General features: G+C 47.5%; 2 protein-coding genes across 3 annotated transcripts; both read right to left on the reverse strand.

The window, feature by feature from the left end:
- Positions 1-571: 571 nt before the first annotated feature.
- On the reverse strand, positions 572-7,302 carry LOC307087619 (protein ABHD1-like). The gene is made up of 9 exons (XM_079753240.1): positions 6,623-7,302; positions 6,293-6,453; positions 5,932-6,114; positions 5,159-5,204; positions 3,619-3,731; positions 2,882-3,055; positions 2,312-2,360; positions 1,745-1,910; positions 572-925 (listed from the first exon to the last, which is right to left on the reverse strand). The coding sequence occupies exons 1-9, from the start codon at positions 6,737-6,739 to the stop codon at positions 720-722; spliced, it is 1,215 nt and encodes a 404-aa protein (XP_079609366.1). The 5' UTR covers positions 6,740-7,302; the 3' UTR covers positions 572-719.
- Positions 7,303-13,564: 6,262 nt separating this feature from the next.
- LOC307087958 (WD repeat-containing protein 20-like) lies at positions 13,565-18,939 on the reverse strand. 2 transcript variants are annotated; one of them, XR_013812525.1, is made up of 4 exons: positions 18,684-18,939; positions 17,132-17,314; positions 15,389-16,976; positions 13,565-15,239 (listed from the first exon to the last, which is right to left on the reverse strand). XR_013812525.1 is itself a non-coding variant. In XM_079753659.1 (4 exons), exons 1-4 carry the CDS (start codon positions 18,930-18,932, stop codon positions 15,183-15,185), a joined length of 1,929 nt encoding a protein of 642 aa, XP_079609785.1. In that variant the 5' UTR covers positions 18,933-18,939; the 3' UTR covers positions 13,565-15,182. The 2 variants fall into 2 exon arrangements, 1 of the variants encoding a protein (XP_079609785.1); XM_079753659.1 differs by having other exon boundaries at positions 15,537-16,976.
- Between the last annotated feature and the right edge of the window lie 386 nt (positions 18,940-19,325).

Below are 19,325 nucleotides of genomic sequence, written 5' to 3' on the forward strand. Positions count from 1 at the left end.
TTATCAAAGACGATTCAATTGCATTGACATCAGAACCCCACAATCCAAATTGGCATTTAATAAAAACGCTCTGTAAAATCAAACAAACTGCTTGTTAAAAGAATCATGGAAAAAGGCCTTTATAGCAGTTAATCTGAGGTTGTGTTGGTGGGGAGATGGACGCTGGGGAACTGCAGACACTACAGTTCACATTCTGAGGCACCTGAATGGTTCCTCCTGTGCGTGGAGACATAAGCTCAAAACCAGGCCGTTTCACGTAGACAATGCATGAGCAAAGACGTTATGAAAGTGGTATAACATGAAGAATATATAATAACAATAATAATATAAGAATAAGAATTACATAATTATATCATACTACTTATAATAATAATACAAATGATAAGGATAAATATAATTATTATTATATTATAATATCATAATAATATAAAGTTCTCATAATATTAATAATCAAACAAATAATGATAAAAATCACTTTTATTATATCATAATACTACTTATAAAAATGAAAAAAATAATAATGATAAATATAATAATAATTATATCGTAATTGTATCATAATTATATCATAAGAATCATATCATAAAATTAATATTAATAATACTACTACTAAAAGTACCAGTACTACTACTTCTACAAATAAAATAATGCTGATCTTACTAATGAAGCTGTCTCTGTGTGTTCCTGGGTCTTCACCCAAACCCATCCGGTTGGGGGGGTCAGGCGCCCACCTCCTGCTGCCTGCCACAGGCCTGCACCAGCTCCTCTGTGTGCTCGAAGCCCGCCTGCATGAACTGGCCGGCCAGCCGGTCCATGAAGCACTCGCCCCGGGGCAGCAGGCCCTCCAGGAAGCCAAGGTGGCCCCCGTGGGCCGTCACCAGCAGGGCGATGTTGGTCAGCTGCTGCACCATCGCCATGGGGAGGCCTAGGAGGGGGGAGGTAGGGGTCAGAGGTCAGGGGGTACAGAGACAGTCAGGGTCAGGCAGGTTTAGATAAATGACAACCATGCATGCAACTGATTTTTATTCATTTGTTAGCTTTGTTGCAGCCAATAAAAGACCAATATAGTAAATTACTTGTTTAAGATGCAGCCGATAAGCAGGCATTCAAAGGCATATCAAGATTAATTCAGAAAGGTTGTTAAGGAATGAGTGAGAGTTATGTCCATGGATGCCTACAGTCAGGCCGTGGACATCAGGGGATCCGAAACAGAGACAATTGTGTGGGATTCGAACTGGTGCCCAACTGATATATATCGGTCGTACGATTTTATCGTCTGATATTCGCCTCGCACAGATTTATCGATCTCTGCGTGTATGTTTACCGATATACGGCGATATGAAAACTTTATTTGAGCACGTCCATGTAAACACTCCCAACACTAATAGTTTTACATTGTGTTCTGTGTGTTGGTTAGTAGCTCCTCCTATGCAGTTGATTGGCTCCTTCAGCTCATGGTTTAACGCAATGTTGCCTGAATCATTGCCGGCGGGGGATGAGCAAATGCAAAGGAGCTGCTCCAGCCCCAGAATACAACGATATATGTATATGCAGAGAATATCGGCCGATATATCAAAATCTGACGTTTTTTTTCACCCCCAAATATCGGTATCTGCATCGGCCACTAAAATCCAGTATCGGTCAGGCTCTAATTCGACCACCCTCACCACCACCCAAGCCACCGTGTCCACCACCCTGCCCCCCACCCCCTTCCCTGCGGGGCCGTAGACCCCGGTCCACTCACTGCTCCCGGGACACAGGGGGTCGTCGGCGGCGTTGAGGCAGAGGACGGGCGTGGCGGTCCTGGGGAGTTTGATGTCCGGGTTGGCCTCGCTGTAGTAGTCGGCGCACGACTTGTAGCCGTTCACCACAGAGGTAAAGCGCTCGTCGAATTCACGGATGGTGCGCGCCTGGACGGAGTGAGTCAGAGAGATCAGAGAGGAGAAGAGCCATCAACACGGGATGCGTGATGAACGTAAAAGGGAGTTACGTTGGCATTTACATTTATGGCGTTTAGCAGACGCTTTAATCCAAAGCGACTTACAATAAGTACGTTTGTTAGAAGAAAGAGAAACAACAATATATCGCTGACGCTAAAGTAAGGATGTTAATAGAAACAAGCGCCAAGCACTAACAATCACTAGGTTAACCCATTCCCCGTATACAACAAAGATAGCTAGGTTAAGATGCTGCACGATGTTTAATACTATTTAATACTATAAAGTGCCAGTAAGAGTTTAATCGTAAAAAATTAGCTTATTATTAGGAAAGCATGCATTCTGGGAGTGTTAGGACGTGGAATAGGCCATACCTTCATCACATGGTCTATGTCCACCACTTTGTCCAATACCTTACGGTTCCTTTAAAAAACAAAACATGACATCAAAGTCCTGAGTAAGACGTGGGACGGATTCTTTGAAGGGATGGCTTGAGAGAGGGGCGGTAAGGGTTAGGGTTAGGGTTAGGGTTTGGGTTAGGGTCAGGGTTTGGATTAGGGTTACGGTTAGGGTTTGGTTTAGGTATGGCTGGGGAGAGGGGCAGCTCGACTAAGGGTTAGGGTTAGGGTTTGGGATAGGGTTAGTGTTTGGGTTAGGGTTAGGTTTAGGGTTAGGGTAAGGTATGGCAGGGGAGAGGGGCAACCCGTCTTAGGGTTAGGGTTAGGTATGGCTGGGGAGAGGGGCGGCTCGTCTTACGGTTTGGGTTTGGGTTAGGGTTAGGGTTTGGGTTAGGGTTTGAGTTAGGGTTTGGGTTAGGGTTTGGGTTAGGGTTTGGGTTAGGGTTAGGGTTAGGGTTAGGGTTAGGGTTTGGGTTAGGGTTAGGGTTAGGGTTTGGTTTAGGGTTAGGGTTAGGTATGGCTGGGGAGCGGGGCGGCTGGTCTGACCTGCTGATGGCGTTGCAGAGGTTGGCGGCCAGATGGCGGTTAAAGAGCAGCCAGTTGATTGGCCGCTCCACCGACTCGGCTGACTTCTGGGTGTTCCAGCAGACAGACAGGGTGAGGGCCGCCACCAGGCCGGACCGGGGGCCCTTATCGGCCAGGTAGTTCAGCACCAGCATGCTTCAGAGACACAATAGGGTGAGAAAATATAGTATCAAATATATCAAACAAAGGTTTGTTTCCATCAAATGTATCTGTTTTTGTGAATTGATCAGTTATAATCTGATTGGTCCATCTGTTAATTGATCGGGTTAGGGTTAGTTGATCGGTCGGTTATAAGCGGTTATTCCCAGACAAACACAAGAAAATTCCTTAATAAACAAATTGGGAACGTTATATACCTACACACACTTCAACATGCACATGCACTCAAAAGGACAACGAGAAGACAACACCGCTGCTTCAGTCAGTTACAAACAAGGGAAATCACCATGGACAGAATAACAAAGAACAACAACCCCCAACACGACAGACACACTCCTAGCAACTATTCTCCAGAGTACCAACCCAGCCGAGCATTCCCAGATCTTAGGGATGAGAGGCACCAGGAATTCCAAGGGGGGCAGATTTCAAAACTGGGGCTTTGAGGTAATTTCATCTGGAATAATTGACGGTGGATTTATTTATCCTGAAGTCACAAGGTTAAAAAAAAGAGTCAAAACCAAATCTAAAGCGACACTTACCCGCCCATAGAGACCCCGACACCCAACAAGGGGGCGTGGGGGAGCAGAGCTTTAACGTGGAGGATCACATGATCCAGGTCTGCAGTATTGGCAACACAGAAGGTGTAGGGTGTCTGGGGAAGAGGAGCATGAGGTCAGGGGGCTGGGTTGTATTGTTGAAGGGTGGAATTACTGTAGCCACTCGCTGGCTGCCTTCACACTGCCACTCCCACTGCTGACATTCATTAACTTCACATCATGACAATTTAGTGTTTTTAGGGCTTTTTAGAAGTGCCTTCAATGCAGTCACTTACAACAGGAATCAATGTATTGATGTATTGATGCACTAATGGATTGCTTGAATACACGATTCCTTTTGTACCATCGACGTTCTGTCTACAAACCATGCCCACTTCCAATGCATTATGGGGTATTCCCGTTTGAATTTGAAGTGGAGGGATTTATTGACTGCAAAGAAATCGTTACTGCAGATGGTTGAAGGGTTTTAAAATAGACATAAGTAAGAGTAATGTGACATGGACAGTGACCTATTAAGCGCTAGGGCAATGCTGTCTTCTGTCCCTAAACCCTTTCAAAGCAAAGGGGACATTTAAGACCACTTAGACAGATCCAGAGATGTACTGGAGTTGAAACGATGAGTTTGTTGCTAGCATTGGCATGTTGTCAATGATTCAGGCTGACCCTCCCGACAAGCATGGAGGTGAAGAGTTACAAGATACCGAAGATGTACCTCATACGTCTTCAAAGTACAAAGGGGAAGTTATAAGGGAAGAGGGGAAGCACTATTATTGTGGCTGTTAATGTTCACCACTTGAACACTTAACACTTCACTACACTTTATTACTTGTTTAATTTCTCTTCTAATTATTCCCTGATTTTTTTTAATCTATTATTGTGGTGCTGCTACTTACGTCTACATATTTTCATTTTTACTTATTTTTTCTTTTACATCTTGTATGATTGCTGCTATGTGACTGTTGCGCAACCAAGCCTAAGAATTGTTCTCTTGTGTAATGGTACGATAAGATGTAGTAAGAGAAACTCTGAATCTCTGAAGGGAGGAGTACTGTACAGTATGTAGTGTTTGTCCATAAATGCACTGTAAGACTTTGATGTAGATTTACAGTTAAATTCTGACAGTAATCTACTGTATTTATATTATACAGTAAGATTACTTAAAATAAACAGTACCCTACTGGCAAAACCGCTGCCAGTACTTAACAGTACTTAAGTTTTACTGTGTGGGCGCAATGGATGAAGATACTTTGTTTGTCAGACGATGGACTACGGTACTGGTTTGTTTGGTAAACATAAACATGTCCTGAGGCTTCACCAGCTGAAACATAGTTCATCTCTAGCTAGGAAACCGGTATGAGGGATGACACTGGGTCATGGGTTCGAACCCTTTAGGCACATTTTATTTTTGAATTCCAACATTGCCAACCATGTATTCAATACTAACATTAATACTGGCCTACACGGAACACACACTGCATATTTACTAACGACGGTTGAAGTTCTACATGAACACTGGACTCACCAGAAGCTCCTCTCCATCGAAGCCTCGGTTGGTGAAGACCACACACCTAGAGAGAGGGACGTGTGGGAGCATAACTTCAATCCTGGGCCTGAACACAGGCACCAGAAAAACAAACAACATAACATCTCGACCCTGGGTCGTCTGTCTGTCCCTCTGTCTATCTGTCTCCTGGTCTCTGCCATGCCCGCAGTACTGGGGCTTTTCTCTAGCGATTTCAATGAGTCGGTATCAAAAAAAGAATACATTAGAATAAATAATAACTTCATTAAATTATATTATATATATTTTAGATAGAAAATTGTATAAAAGTGCTTTTTATTGCATAAAAAAGTCTGCCTCCCGTTCTACTAGTATTTGATAACATGCCGGTCTTGGCCTCTCCAATATTGGCGTACGATACAAAGGGCAATGCAGCGTCTATGAATATATGTCAAAGGTCTCTTCACCAGCATGTGGAGCTGAGCGGGTCACCAGGTGATATGGCTCACCTGGGCCACCTTGTTAAGTCCTGCGTCATCACTCTTCCTCTCTACCCTCCACTAGCAGTAAGGCTGCCACCACTATATGGTGGGATCAGCTTTGCATCCTTGTATAAACCCTTTGGTTTACACTGGTTTGCATTGATGATCTCCCTTTCCGTTGCCGCATGCTATCCTCCGAATGTCATCTGAATGGTGCCCGTAGGACCACAACGTGATCGGTCACTGAGACATTATTTAGCCATACATATTGACTTAAGACAGTTTGGGCGAGGGGGAGCGGTCGCCACTGACCTGTATCCACGTCGAGTGGCCTGGCTGACCACGTGATACACGTAGAGCTGGTGGCTGTTCCCCGTCAGCCCGGGGAGGATGAGGACGGTAGGCCGCGTGGTGGACGAAGGGTAGGCCTCGCTGGACACGTTGTCCACCCAGTCCAGGGAGATTCGACCGCCATCGGCCGTCTGTAGCGCCTCACTGTATGTAGGGCGGTGATAACGCTGTTTAATCCCACACACAAAACACATTGAAATTCTCTTCAAGACCATTTGACAGTGAACCCCAGATCTGAAGGATGCATTGCCAGAGTCAGCCAGATCGAGAAACATAGGCTATAATAGATCATATAGGGTCTCAGTCAGAAGAGGGGTCCTACTTGCGGTAGGTGACACGGGGTTTGGACTTGATGAGCAGCGGCAGCAGCGTCTGGAGCCGTCCACCCCAGCACCAGGGCGTGGGACAGAAGCGGTGAACCACTGCGGGGCAATGCTTGTGGAGGAAACCCCGGAACGCATCACTGCACACCAGCACCGGTGCCTGAATTACAACACACCGCATATAATTTCAAATGTGGACATCTGGACGGATGGATCAATAGATTAACTGCACAAATTAACGTGAAGTGGGTCGTACCCGATTACCGGCTAACACAGACAGTAATCCGCTAGAAAAATGGTGTGACAGCTCTCCGCAGCCTCCAACTAACCTGGCATTTGCGAGCCCATAGGTAGTACATTAGGACGGCGCTGCAGAGGGCTAGGGTGACAGGCCTGGGGAGGTACCTGCATATCCCCGTTACTTCCAAATGGGATGATAGAAGCATGACAAGGGCGATGCTGCCGAGGAGGACCGAGAAACGCTCCTAACAGTGTCTTCGTCAGACAGCAATGAACGGCACAACGGGTGGTTCCAGTTGGCATTTAACCGGACGCAGTCAAACCGACTATCACGAAAAAATGTGATAACGCATACTCTCACGTCATAAGAGTAATGTCATATCTTTGTTATGAGAGAATGTCTTTGTGATCGCGTCTCCCTCCCGGCGCGGCTCTCCTCCTCGGCGAGCGGACTGGGTAGTACTGGTCTCAGACAACTGGGGTGTTGCTGAAGATGATCCTGTCAGCAGCTCCCCGCCTTCCTGTCGGACAGGTTCTCCTAACAGGGCGTGAGGAGGGACCGAGGACCCTTTGACTCGCCACGGACAGGTGTGGAAGTAAGAAGATCGGAGCGGAAGAGCGCGTCTGCAGTAAGGCAGGAATCACGGGGGCTGCGGGGGCTGTAGACTCCGGAGATGATCCGGACTTGTTTCCGTCTACCCCGAAGCCAGGGCTTTCTGTGAGCTGTTTAAGCTGTTTTTGATTAAGAACATGGCAGGGATCAGATCAACCACCCGGGAGAAAATGTGGTGCTTTATAAGGAACTAAATGGACCAAGCAATATCCAAAAAAAAAGCGGAAACGGAAATCTATCAAGAGTCTCTCCCCGACTCTCCAGCATCCAAATAATATCAATAAACAAATAAATAATAAATCAGCAATTCAATAAACATTATCAAAGCTAATAATAGGCTTTGTTCACTGTATAATTGGTAAAACGGTTTAACGGGGTTTCAGGCTAAATAGTGTCCCTTTTGAGTACGAATGAGTGTGTGATTGCTTGTGTGTTTAATGCAAAGAAAATGAAAGTTGAATAAAGAATTGATTGAACTGTATTCTAAACTATCCAGTTATGTTTAGTTTAAAACCCTGGTAAACCTCAAAAGTCAGTTACTGTTGTTCGTTCGTTCGTCTGCAGGTGGAGCCACAGCTCAGTTAGCACTCAGGCTGCATTGCAGTCGACGCGTATAAAATGATCTTATCGTATTTATTTTATTTTGTAGGAATTGGCTATCAAAGATATGTTGTAGTATATTAATAACGTGACTTGAATAACATTCACAACGAATATTCACAGTTTCATTAGTCAGTTTAATTTGAACAAATGGTTTGGGTAGTCCAACCGCCATTTGGCCGAGGCTGGACGCTGTTTATGCCGAGTCGCCACTGTCCTCAATCGAACCGCCAATCTCGGCTTCCCTGTGACTTTACTTAGATTCGAATTTAATTATACCAGGTAAAACGTACGTGAATAATACTCATTTTATTTTGTAAAACGACAGGGTACTGCCTACGATCGTTAACAAACATAGCATTATCAACCGTGTCCGGGTGTTCTGCCAATTTCTGCCACCCATCAGATTTTGCTCCCCATATTCTTACAGTGTAGCCTACATGGAGTGAGTAGTAGTGTAAAATAACTTGTTTCTGTAGTGGGAGCATCGTTTGATAGAGGCAGTTGATCAACGGATTAAATACACTACCAAACACATAAGGTAGCACTTTTTGAAAGGGTAGCATGATTCGATAGATTGATACTGTATAATTAAGTCATTATTGGAGATTTCAGGGGTGCAGTACAGTATTTGTCTTTTACACCAATACTACACCGTGTTGTTGTTAGTGTCATGCGCATGCGCAGAATGGTAAAAAGGTAAAGCTAAAAAATCTGACAAGGGACGGGAGCAGAAATTGGCAGAACACCAGCGAAGTTATTCTGGAAGGAATTGAGTGACATCGCCGACACAGCCCTGCGGTAATATCTGAGGCAAGTAAACACACAAGATTTCAAAGAAAATGGACATCTAGAGGGGATTTAGTTAGCCTACTGCAGAGGTTTAGGCTAACTTTTTCTCATTTGAAAAATGTTTCAGGTCATTTCTTGTCCAATTTAACTATAGCCTACATAGTAAACACATACAAGTAATAAAATGTCAACCTCAATTTGAACAGAAAAGGTTAGGTACCGCTGTTTTGCCAAGGCTGCACTGTAACGTCTATTCACGGATGCGAACCCACTACTGAGCGGCACGGGGGCTTTGACCTGCTCCGTTTCCGACCTGGGCCCGTAACACCCCTCCTTAGACGACCTGGTGGTCCGAGGCTCCCCCAGAACCACCATATCGATACCGAACTTAGCATGGACACCCGTTCGACATAGTCCGGTACAGAGCAGAGCTCCTCAGCTCAATCGAACCACCAACCTCAGCCTCCCAGTGACTTGGATTAGAGGCACACGCCACCATGCCCGGCAAAGTTCATCTGGAAGGAATTGAGTGACATCGCCGACACAGCCCTGCGGTAATATCTGAGGCAAGTAAACACACAAGATTTCAAAGAAAATGGACATCTAGAGGGGATTTAGTTAGCCTACTGCAGAGGTTTAGGCTAACTTTTTCTCTTTTAAAAAAATGTTTCAGGTCATTTCTTGTCCAATTTAACTATAGCCTACATAGTAAACACATACAAGTAATAAAATGTCAACCTCAATTTGAACAGAAAAGATTAGGTACCGCTGTTTTGCCAAGGCTACACTGTAACGTCTATTCACGGATGCGAACCCACTACTGAGCAGCACGGGGGCTTTGACCTGCTCCGTTTCCGACCTGGGCCCGTAACACCCCTCCTTAGACGACCTGGTGGTCCGAGGCTCCCCCAGAACCACCATATCGATACCGAACTTAGCATGGACACCCGTTCGACATAGTCCGGTACAGAGCAGAGCTCCTCAGCTCAATCGAACCACCAACCTCAGCCTCCCAGTGACTTGGATTAGAGGCACACGCCACCATGCCCGGCAAAGTTCATCTGGAAGGAATTGAGTGACATCGCCGACACAGCCCTGCGGTAATATCTGAGGCAAGTAAACACACAAGATTTCAAAGAAAATGGACATCTAGAGGGGATTTAGTTAGCCTACTGCAGAGGTTTAGGCTAACTTTTTCTCTTTTAAAAAAATGTTTCAGGTCATTTCTTGTCCAATTTAACTATAGCCTACATAGTAAACACATACAAGTAATAAAATGTCAACCTCAATTTGAACAGAAAAGATTAGGTACCGCTGTTTTGCCAAGGCTACACTGTAACGTCTATTCACGGATGCGAACCCACTACTGAGCAGCACGGGGGCTTTGACCTGCTCCGTTTCCGACCTGGGCCCGTAACACCCCTCCTTAGACGACCTGGTGGTCCGAGGCTCCCCCAGAACCACCATATCGATACCGAACTTAGCATGGACACCCGTTCGACATAGTCCGGTACAGAGCAGAGCTCCTCAGCTCAATCGAACCACCAACCTCAGCCTCCCAGTGACTTGGATTAGAGGCACACGCCACCATGCCCGGCAAAGTTCATCTGGAAGGAATTGAGTGACATCGCCGACACAGCCCTGCGTTAATATCTGAGGCAAGTAAACACACAAGATTTCAAAGAAAATGGACATCTAGAGGGGATTTAGTTAGCCTACTGCAGAGGTTTAGGCTAACTTTTTCTCTTTTAAAAAAATGTTTTAAGTCATTTCTTGTCCATTTTAACTATAGCCTACATAGTAAACACATACAAGTAATAAAATGTCAACCTCAATTTGAAAAGAAAAGGTTAGGTACCGCTGTTTTGCCAAGGCTGCACTGTAACGTCTATTCACGGATGCGAACCCACCACTGAGCAGCACGGGGGCTTTGACCTGCTCCGTTTCCGACCTGGGCCCGTAACACCCCTCCTTAGACGACCTGGTGGTCCGAGGCTCCCCCAGAACCCCCAAATCACTACCGAACTTAACATGGACACCCGTTCAACATGGTCTGGTACAGTGCAGAGCTCCTCAGCTCAATCGAACCACCAACCTCAGCCTCCCATTGACTTGGATTAGAGGCACGCGCCACCATGCCCGGCGGAGTTCTTCTGGAAGGAATTGAATGACATCGCCGACACAGCCCTGTGGTAATATCTGAGGCAAGTAAACACACAAGATTTCAAAGAAAATGGACATCTAGAGGGGATTTCGTTAGCCTACTGCAGAGGTTTAGGCTAACTTTTTCTCATTTGAAAAATGTTTCAGGTCATTTCTTGTCCAATTTAACTATAGCCTACATAGTAAACACATACAAGTAATATAATGTCAACCTCAATTTGAACAGAAAAGGTTAGGTACCGCTGTTTTGCCAAGGCTACACTGTAACGTCTATTCACGGATGCGAACCCACTACTGAGCAGCACGGGGGCTTTGACCTGCTCCGTTTCCGACCTGGGCCCATAACACCCCTCCTTAGACGACCTGGTGGTCCGAGGCTCCCCCAGAACCACCATATCGATACCGAACTTAGCATGGACACCCGTTCGACATAGTCCGGTACAGTGCAGAGCTCCTCAGCTCAATCGAACCACCAACCTCAGCCTCCCAGTCACTTGGATTAGAGGCACGCGCCACCATGCCCGGCGGAGTTCTTCTGGAAGGAATTGAGTGAGATCGCCGACACAGTAATATCTGAGGCAAGTAAACACACAAGATTTCAAAGAAAATGGACATCTAGAGGGGATTTAGTTAGCCTACTGCAGAGGTTTAGGCTAACTTTTTCACATTTGAAAAATGTTTCAGGTCATTTCTTGTCCAATTTAACTATAGCCTACATAGTAAACACATACAAGTAATAAAATGTCAACTTCAATTTGAACAAAAAAGATCAGGTACCGCTGTTTTGCCGAGGCTGCACTGTAACGTCTATTCACGGATGCGAACCCACTACTGAGCGGCACGGGGGCTTTGACCTGCTCCGTTTCCGACCTGGGCCCGTAACACCCCTCCTTAGACGACCTGGTGGTCCGAGGCTCCCCCAGAACCACCATATCGATACCGAACTTAGCATGGACACCCGTTCGACATAGTCCGGTACAGAGCAGAGCTCCTCAGCTCAATCGAACCACCAACCTCAGCCTCCCAGTCACTTGGATTAGAGGCACGCGCCACCATGCCCGGCGGAGTTCTCCTGGAAGGAATTGAGTGACATCGCCGACACAGTAATATCTGAGGCAAGTAAACACACAAGATTTCAAAGAAAATGGACATCTAGAGGGGATTTAGTTAGCCTACTGCAGAGGTTTAGGCTAACTTTTTCTCTTTTAAAAAAATGTTTTAAGTCATTTCTTGTCCATTTTAACTATAGCCTACATAGTAAACACATACAAGTAATAAAATGTCAACCTCAATTTGAAAAGAAAAGGTTAGGTACCGCTGTTTTGCCAAGGCTGCACTGTAACGTCTATTCACGGATGCGAACCCACTACTGAGCAGCACGGGGGCTTTGACCTGCTCCGTTTCCGACCTGGGCCAGTAACACCCCTCCTTAGACGACCTGGTGGTCCGAGGCTCCCCCAGAACCACCATATCGATACCGAACTTAGCATGGACACCCGTTCGACATAGTCTGGTACAGTGCAGAGCCCCTCAGCTCAATCGAACCACCAACCTCAGCCTCCCAGTCACTTGGATTAGAGGCACGCGCCACCATGCCCGGCGGAGTTCTTCTGGAAGGAATTGAGTGACATCGCCGACACAGTAATATCTGAGGCAAGTAAACACACAAGATTTCAAAGAAAATGGACATCTAGAGGGGATTTAGTTAGCCTACTGCAGAGGTTTAGGCTAACTTTTTCACATTTGAAAAATGTTTCAGGTCATTTCTTGTCCAATTTAACTATAGCCTACAGAGTAAACACATACAAGTAATAAAATGTCAACTTCAACCAAAAAGATTAGGTACCGCTGTTTTGCCGAGGCTGCACTGTAACGTCTATTCACGGATGCGAACCCACTACTGAGCGGCACGGGGGCTTTGACCCGCTCCGTTTCCGACCTGGGCCCGTAACACCCCTCCTTAGACGACCTGGTGGTCCGAGGCTCCCCCAGAACCACCATATCGATACCGAATTTAGCATGGACACCCGTTCGACATAGTCCGGTACAGTGCTGAGCTCCTCAGCTCAATCGAACCACCAACCTCAGCCTCCCATTGACTTGGATTAGAGGCACGCGCCACCATGCCCGGCGGAGTTCTTCTGGAAGGAATTGAGTGACATCTCCGACATAGCCCTGCGGTAATATCTGAGGCAAGTAAACAAAATGTAAATGGATTATGATCATTGCTCATTCATATCACTCAGAGAATAATGACAATCAACGCTTCTTCAAATGTGAGAGATATGATCTTCCTATGAAATCACAATTCAAAATACTTTGTTTCTATTAATAACATGGAATTGTGTTTGAGGCTTCATCACACACACATACTTTTACCCACATCTCGGGTAGGTTGTACCCTGTCATTTAAATATATTTAGCTTATATACCAATACGTCAACGCCCGGATTCATGTCTTTAAGTACATTATCTTTTTCCCTTGGCAGATATTTCACTTCCGCTTAGCAGATTCAAATTAATTTACATATTTTCTCAGGACAACAGGCAATTTGTTTTACAATTATTTTGTTTTAATAAAATTCATAATACATCACCCACAATTTACTCAAGGGCCCCTATATTTTAAGTATATTCTGCCAGTGCTATGATATTGATAAGCCATTTAAGATGCTTTCCTCAATATTTTTATCCACCCGTATGATTGAGAGATCAGCCAACATGATGGTAGTCCATACTGCATCCAGTTAGTTCGATTTATTGTAATGGCTAATAAAGTCACACAGGGTTCTCCCATTGGATCCCTTTAAATCACAGACACACAGTAAAAGACTGGAGATCATAGGCATGGTCAGTCAAAGCTGTTTAATAGGCGTCACATTGAGGAAAAGGCTCCCACTAAGATTTCCTCATGAAGTCGTTCACCTTAAGCACACCCACGCACACACACACACACCCCCATCCAGTATTGACAATCGTCATTAATGGACAGTGTCAACTGACGGTTCACCAGTTCAGCATATGTTATGAGCTCCCACTGCCCCCACGCACGCATGGCGTTCTATCAGTCTCGTTCCAAGTGATTTCACATCGATGGTTCTTTCCGAAAGGGACTGATGCGAACTGATGGGAGGGGCTATGTTTGCCTTAACCTGTGGTGTACCTGAGCTCTGAGTGATGGCTGAATAAGGGTGCGGAAGACCCGCCTACCTGCCTAGGTCATTAGCATCTGCAGCAACAGGCTTGCTAGTAGTCAGCGCTACCTGTTAAATAAGAGGATTTCATAGACTCTTCTTCTATATAAACATTTCGTTAAGGAAAAATACACCTGAATTCTCTTATATACAACAGAAGACAAAAAAAACATAACCTGCATATTCGTTATTCATTTTTAATATGTATATTTTCTGTATTAGAAATAGCTATTTTTTCTGAAATTTACTAGTTTAATAACCATTTCACCCATAAATCATAGAATTACAATATATACATAAATAATACAGAACCCATTTAATCATAAACAATATTAAAATATATGTTCAATAGATACAAATGTTTTTTAATCCTATATTTCAACAACCCTAACAGGAAGTCCTTAGACACTCAGTTGTAAAGCCATTCTCCTCAAACTATTAAGTGCAAACAATTTTTCTAAACAATAAAGACAAAAACAGATTGCAGCATCCAGCGTCGAGAGCGGGGGGGGGGGGGGGTACACAAGTCATGTGTGAAGTGCTTCTGAAGCCGTCTTTGATTTGAATTCGCTCACGTGTCGACGCACCTCATCCCAAATCGTAAATGAATGGAAAACCCAACAGTAAGACGGACACAACAAACAGTGCAAAATATAGTTAAGATGGGTGATCTGATTAGGTTTGAAAGCTTTTCTGTAGTTGAGGAGCAACACAGGGACGAGAAGCCACCGCACTGTCCGAGGCCCGGGACTAAAGCGACCCCTTGCTGTCTTCCCTCATTATCGGCACAGTCCATGGCAGATTAGATGATATAGGTGCAATACACACACACACACACACACAAAAACACACACACACACACACACACCTTGGTCATCCTGACGTACATATTAAGCTTGTACAAATGTCAAAGCTTACATGAAGATGTGCCTTGCCTACTCCTAAACCAACAGGCATCCTCGACAGGCCAAGTCTAGCCTATTTCCAAAACGATGCCTATTTGATTACACTCAACACACCAACACACTTCCCTCCCCTTTCGATTTCCTAGACCACCTTTCGTGCTCACTCCCAAATGCCCTTCTCTCTCTTGACCTGTAAGCTGCAGGTTTCGACCAGTTTGGCCAATTATTTGCTATTGAATGTAAAGCAACCCGAGTGTCGGGGGCGTCCTGGCGGCGGCTGGGACGGCGTTCGCGATGTGTGCTAACGGAGCAGCGCTGTGGGGCCTGGCCCGGATCAACGCCCTTAGTCGGGCTGTGGAGCTGTGGACCAGCAGCACCTGGGCTATACTACGGTCCCACTGGGAGGGGTGGCCGTGTGGCTCTGGGATGATAGCAATCCCTGTGGAAAGACAAGACAGGCAGAGACACTTTGATAACCAACCAGGCAGTGATTTTTTTTATACATTAAAAGGTGAGGGGTGTAGTTGGCACACAAGTGTGGGGGGGTCATCAACCGGAAAGAGGCAAATCTTCAACAGCCGTTCAAACCTGCGGATCGAGGAGTTTCGTGTCGAAGGAGTTGAGGAATGGAGAAGCGTTTAGTCGGGGTGTGGTTGGGGGGTGGGGGGGGTGCCTGGATGACTCTAGGGGGGGGGGGTCGTCACATCACCGAGTCCACCACGGGCCTGTCACTCACCACTTTCCCGGGCCGGGCCCATGTGCAAACAAAACCTTCCTGACACGCTGTGACCAGACAGTCCTCCAGGAATATCAACACGGTGAGTCTCTCGTGCGCAATCTTCTTGCAAACCAGCGGCTCCAGCAGGGGCACCTCCTCCATGCGGGGGCACAGGGTGGTCCCCAGGGTCTTTGCGGCGTCGGCCTTGGCCGTCCGCGAGGAGCTGAGCTGGTTGAGCTTGTCGCTGCTCTTGCTGTTGATGTGCCCCATGCTGTGGTTCCGCTTGTGGTCCTTCTCGTGGCGGTCCTTGCGCGAGTCGTGCAACGACAGCGTGGCGAACTTGCTCACCCCCGTTGCAATGAATGTGCTGTCTATGATGCTGCCGCCCTTGCTGGCGGAGGTGGTAGTGGTGGGCGTGGGGGTGGGCGTGGTGGTACTGCTGTTGCTGCTCGGGTGGCAGTTGGGTGTAGTGCCCCCTGGGGGGTTGGAGTGTGGTAAGCTGTTAGACCGCGGCAGGGTGGCCGGAAGGGAATTAGTAGGGTTGCCACTGTTATTACCAGTGCTCCCTGTATTGCTGCCATTCGTCCCGCTCGAATTGGCGGCGGCGGTGGTGGTGGTGGTGGTGGTAGCAGCGGTGACGGTGCCAGCCGCAGGGGAGCTGGTGGCACTCATGACGTTCGTGTGAGTCCTGGTCCGAGACAGGGGAAGATGTGGGAAGAGAATATCCTCTGTGAGGTCCCACAGACACATCTGTGTGTCCTGGCCCACTGAGCCGAAACGGTAGGTGACGCTCACCGGCCTGCCGTCCGTCGAGTTCCTCTTGGAGAGCCGCGACTGGGCGCTGTTGGCCCTGTCCCGCCCCACCCCAAAGTTAGTCTGCTCGTGGTACTCCTCGTCGCTGCCACTGAACTCCGCCGGGAGGTCGCTGTCCTCCACGCTGGTGGTGCAGTGGTCGAACGCCACCACGCTCACCCACGACTTGTGCCCGTGGCCGCGAGCGATCACCCTGCAGTCCGAGAACGACCACACGGTCACCAGGTCGTCCTCCCCACCAGCCACGATGTACTGTCCGTCGGGGCTCCAGCACACGCAGAGCAGCCCGCCAAAGTAGCTCTTCATGGTCCCGTGGAGCTCGGCGGCGTCAAAGCCGAACACGCGCAGGAAGCCGTCCTGGCTGGCGCACGCCAGGAACTTCCCGTCGGGCGAGAAGGCGAACTCGTTGAGGGCGCCCTCGCCCACCGTCCAGCGGAGCAGGGGGTTGCGGGCCGACTTGCTCTTGCAGGTGTGCACGGCGTAGTTCTCCCCTTGCTTGAGCAGCTGGTAGTTGGGCGGCGTGGTGCCGCAGGTGTTCTCCACGTTGTAGAGGTACATGCTCCCACTGGAGTGGGCCACCAGGAACAGGCTCTCGGAGCCGGGCACCCACCGCACGCAGGTGACCCGCGACTTGTCGATCAGCCTCTGGGTGGGACGCAGAAGGAGGAGGACGTACACGGGGATGGGTTACTAATGAGGAGATGACACGATTCAAAAGATCCCCCCCCCCACACTAAACACGAATATCAAGCATTCAGAAGCCACAGTGAATTGGATGCGACAGGCTGCATAGCACCCACTTCTTCGTTGAATAGCTTGCTGGTTTCCTTCTTTATGGGGTCGATGAGCTGCACCTGGCCGGCTGAAAAGCCCACCAGCAGGGAGACGCTGTCAGCTGTAGCCGTGAGGGGGTTGAAGTCGTGACATGTCGGCTGCGTTCCTTTGTATATCCTCTTATCTATCGGTTTGCTAAGATCAGCAGCCTGTGAGCGAAAAACAAGAGCAACAAAGAAATGTCAGGGGGAGTCTATGGCAGAGGTTCTTCATTTTTTATTAACAATGTCATACCTCAATGTCTTGCATATCAAAAGGAAGAGGCGATGAAACAAAACATCCCTATTCCCACGATGGCAGCACCACAGCTGGCTTTTCGTTACAATTAGGCTAACAAGTATGGGTTTGAGAGGCAGCTCTATAGATGACTAATTTTGTCATAAATTAATTCATGGAGTTATGTACAGCATTCTGCGCCACTCTACACATGACAGTAATCAACAACATTGCAAGTGCATACAAAGAGGTCTAGCTGCAATGACATCATCACTGCAAATCAAACCACTTGGTTCACATGGCCAGAAAGTGCAGACATAGCGAGTCAGCCTCCATTGCAACTAAACATCCTCAAAAACAGCATTCAAACATTCACAAACAAACATTCAGTGTGACAGCAAAATGTGCCTCTTTAACTACCATGAGACACAAATGCCAACTTGGCATGGAGACTGCTGAATAAACAATTAATGCCAACAACATATCCCAGAGCTGTCCACCAAGGTTAAACCAAGTCATTAAGGGAGGCCACCCCTTCCTTGTTTAGACCCTGTCATGTTACATAAGCCAAGTGAGACGCTGTCCAACCATTGACTATAAACACGGGAAGCTTTGGGATGTCTAGTGAGCCCAGCCGCAGGCCACTAAGAGGACGTCTCGACCTGTTAATCGCCATTCCCTCCCTGGAGTGCCCTTTCATGACACCATAAGGCTTAGCGGATTGCTCTTAATGGTGATAACCTCACCACTTTTGCACTTCTACGGACAGCTTGGGTCATCCTCTTTGCATCTCTGCATGCATTCGGTTTCACAGAGATCAACGTGTGTCAAGTATGATCAACTTGGATAAATTGACACTTGAAACATTGACCCCTTCAGAGACTCAACAGAAAGTTGCTCCCACAGGACCCAACGCTGATGTGTGAAACAAAAAGCATGCCGACGCAAAGACGACGACCCAGGCTGTCCGTGGAGGTGCAACAGTGGCGGGTCTGTCTTCCCCCCATTAAACCCAATCAGATCAGTCCTATATTTGAACGAACAGGGCGCACTACGGGGGGCACGGCGACCACAGCGCCTGCGACGCGGACGTCCTGGTGAAACCTTCCTGGAAGAAACCAAAACAAACAGTGACGGAGTGACGGAGCTGGGGGTGAGCTGTCTGGCCTGGTCCGACCATCTGCGCACTTCATCCACACAGCCCCCCCGAGAGTGACCCCTGACGGCCCCGTCAGCCGGATGACATGGTGGGCTGGGGCTGGGACACGGGGGGATAGTTTGTGGGACTTAGTGACGGGTTACCTTTCGGACGCCTTTGTAGATGTAGAAGTAGAGCTCCCTTCCCACATTGAAGCAGATCCTGTCGCCGTTGCCCGACTGGTCGTTGACGTTGACGAACGACACCTTGACGGGGTTGGAGCCCTGCGAGTTGAAGGGCACTCTGTTCGGGCGGCTGTATTCCGAGTGGGTGAGGAGTTTGTAGACGCCTTCGCGGGTCGTGAATTGAGTTTTGATTTCGTTCGTCTCCTTCCCTCCTCCCTCCGCCGCCATCTTGAAAACTGGCGTTCATGCCGCTGAGCGGAGCCCGGATCTTACGCAGTGCGCAGGCGCGGCCGTAGTGGAGAGCGCGCAGGCGTCCTCTGCTTGTTTGTTTGTTTGAATTGTGTCTTGGAAATGTGTCTCGGAGCCGTGTGTGTGTGTTATATAAGGCGTGATGCATGCACTTTAATGTACACAGAGAACTGAAGTAATTCCATGAGGTTGGGGTCGTTTGGGTGTCCAATCGTAACGGTGGGCCTATCTGTCCCAGTCCCCCCCCCCCCAGTCCCCCCACTCATTTGGACCTGGGCTGGTGTGTTAATACCCTTGGCTGGTAGCCAATGTAATTATCATTGAAAATGTCAACATATACATTGTCTAATCCTTTTTATCGCGTGAGTTGAA

Source organism: Pollachius pollachius (assembly GCF_949987615.1).
Source record: "Pollachius pollachius genome assembly, chromosome: 16".
Lineage (NCBI taxonomy): Eukaryota > Metazoa > Chordata > Actinopteri > Gadiformes > Gadidae > Pollachius > Pollachius pollachius.

Coding starts and splice junctions, on each gene's coding strand:
- LOC307087958 (XM_079753659.1), bottom strand. CDS start 18,932: ATGGCGGCGGAGGGAGGAGGGAAGGAGACGAACGAAATCAAAACTCAA. Junction 17,315..18,683: donor TCTACAAAGGCGTCCGAAAG/GTAACCCGTCAC, acceptor TTTCGCTCACAG/GCTGCTGATCTTAGCAAACC. Junction 15,240..15,536: donor GGGCCCGGCCCGGGAAAGTG/GTGAGTGACAGG, acceptor GTCTTTCCACAG/GGATTGCTATCATCCCAGAG.
- LOC307087619 (XM_079753240.1), bottom strand. CDS start 6,739: ATGCTTCTATCATCCCATTTGGAAGTAACGGGGATATGCAGGTACCTC. Junction 6,115..6,292: donor CCCCGTGTCACCTACCGCAA/GTAGGACCCCTC, acceptor CCCTACATACAG/TGAGGCGCTACAGACGGCCG. Junction 3,732..5,158: donor TCGATGGAGAGGAGCTTCTG/GTGAGTCCAGTG, acceptor CCTCTTCCCCAG/ACACCCTACACCTTCTGTGT.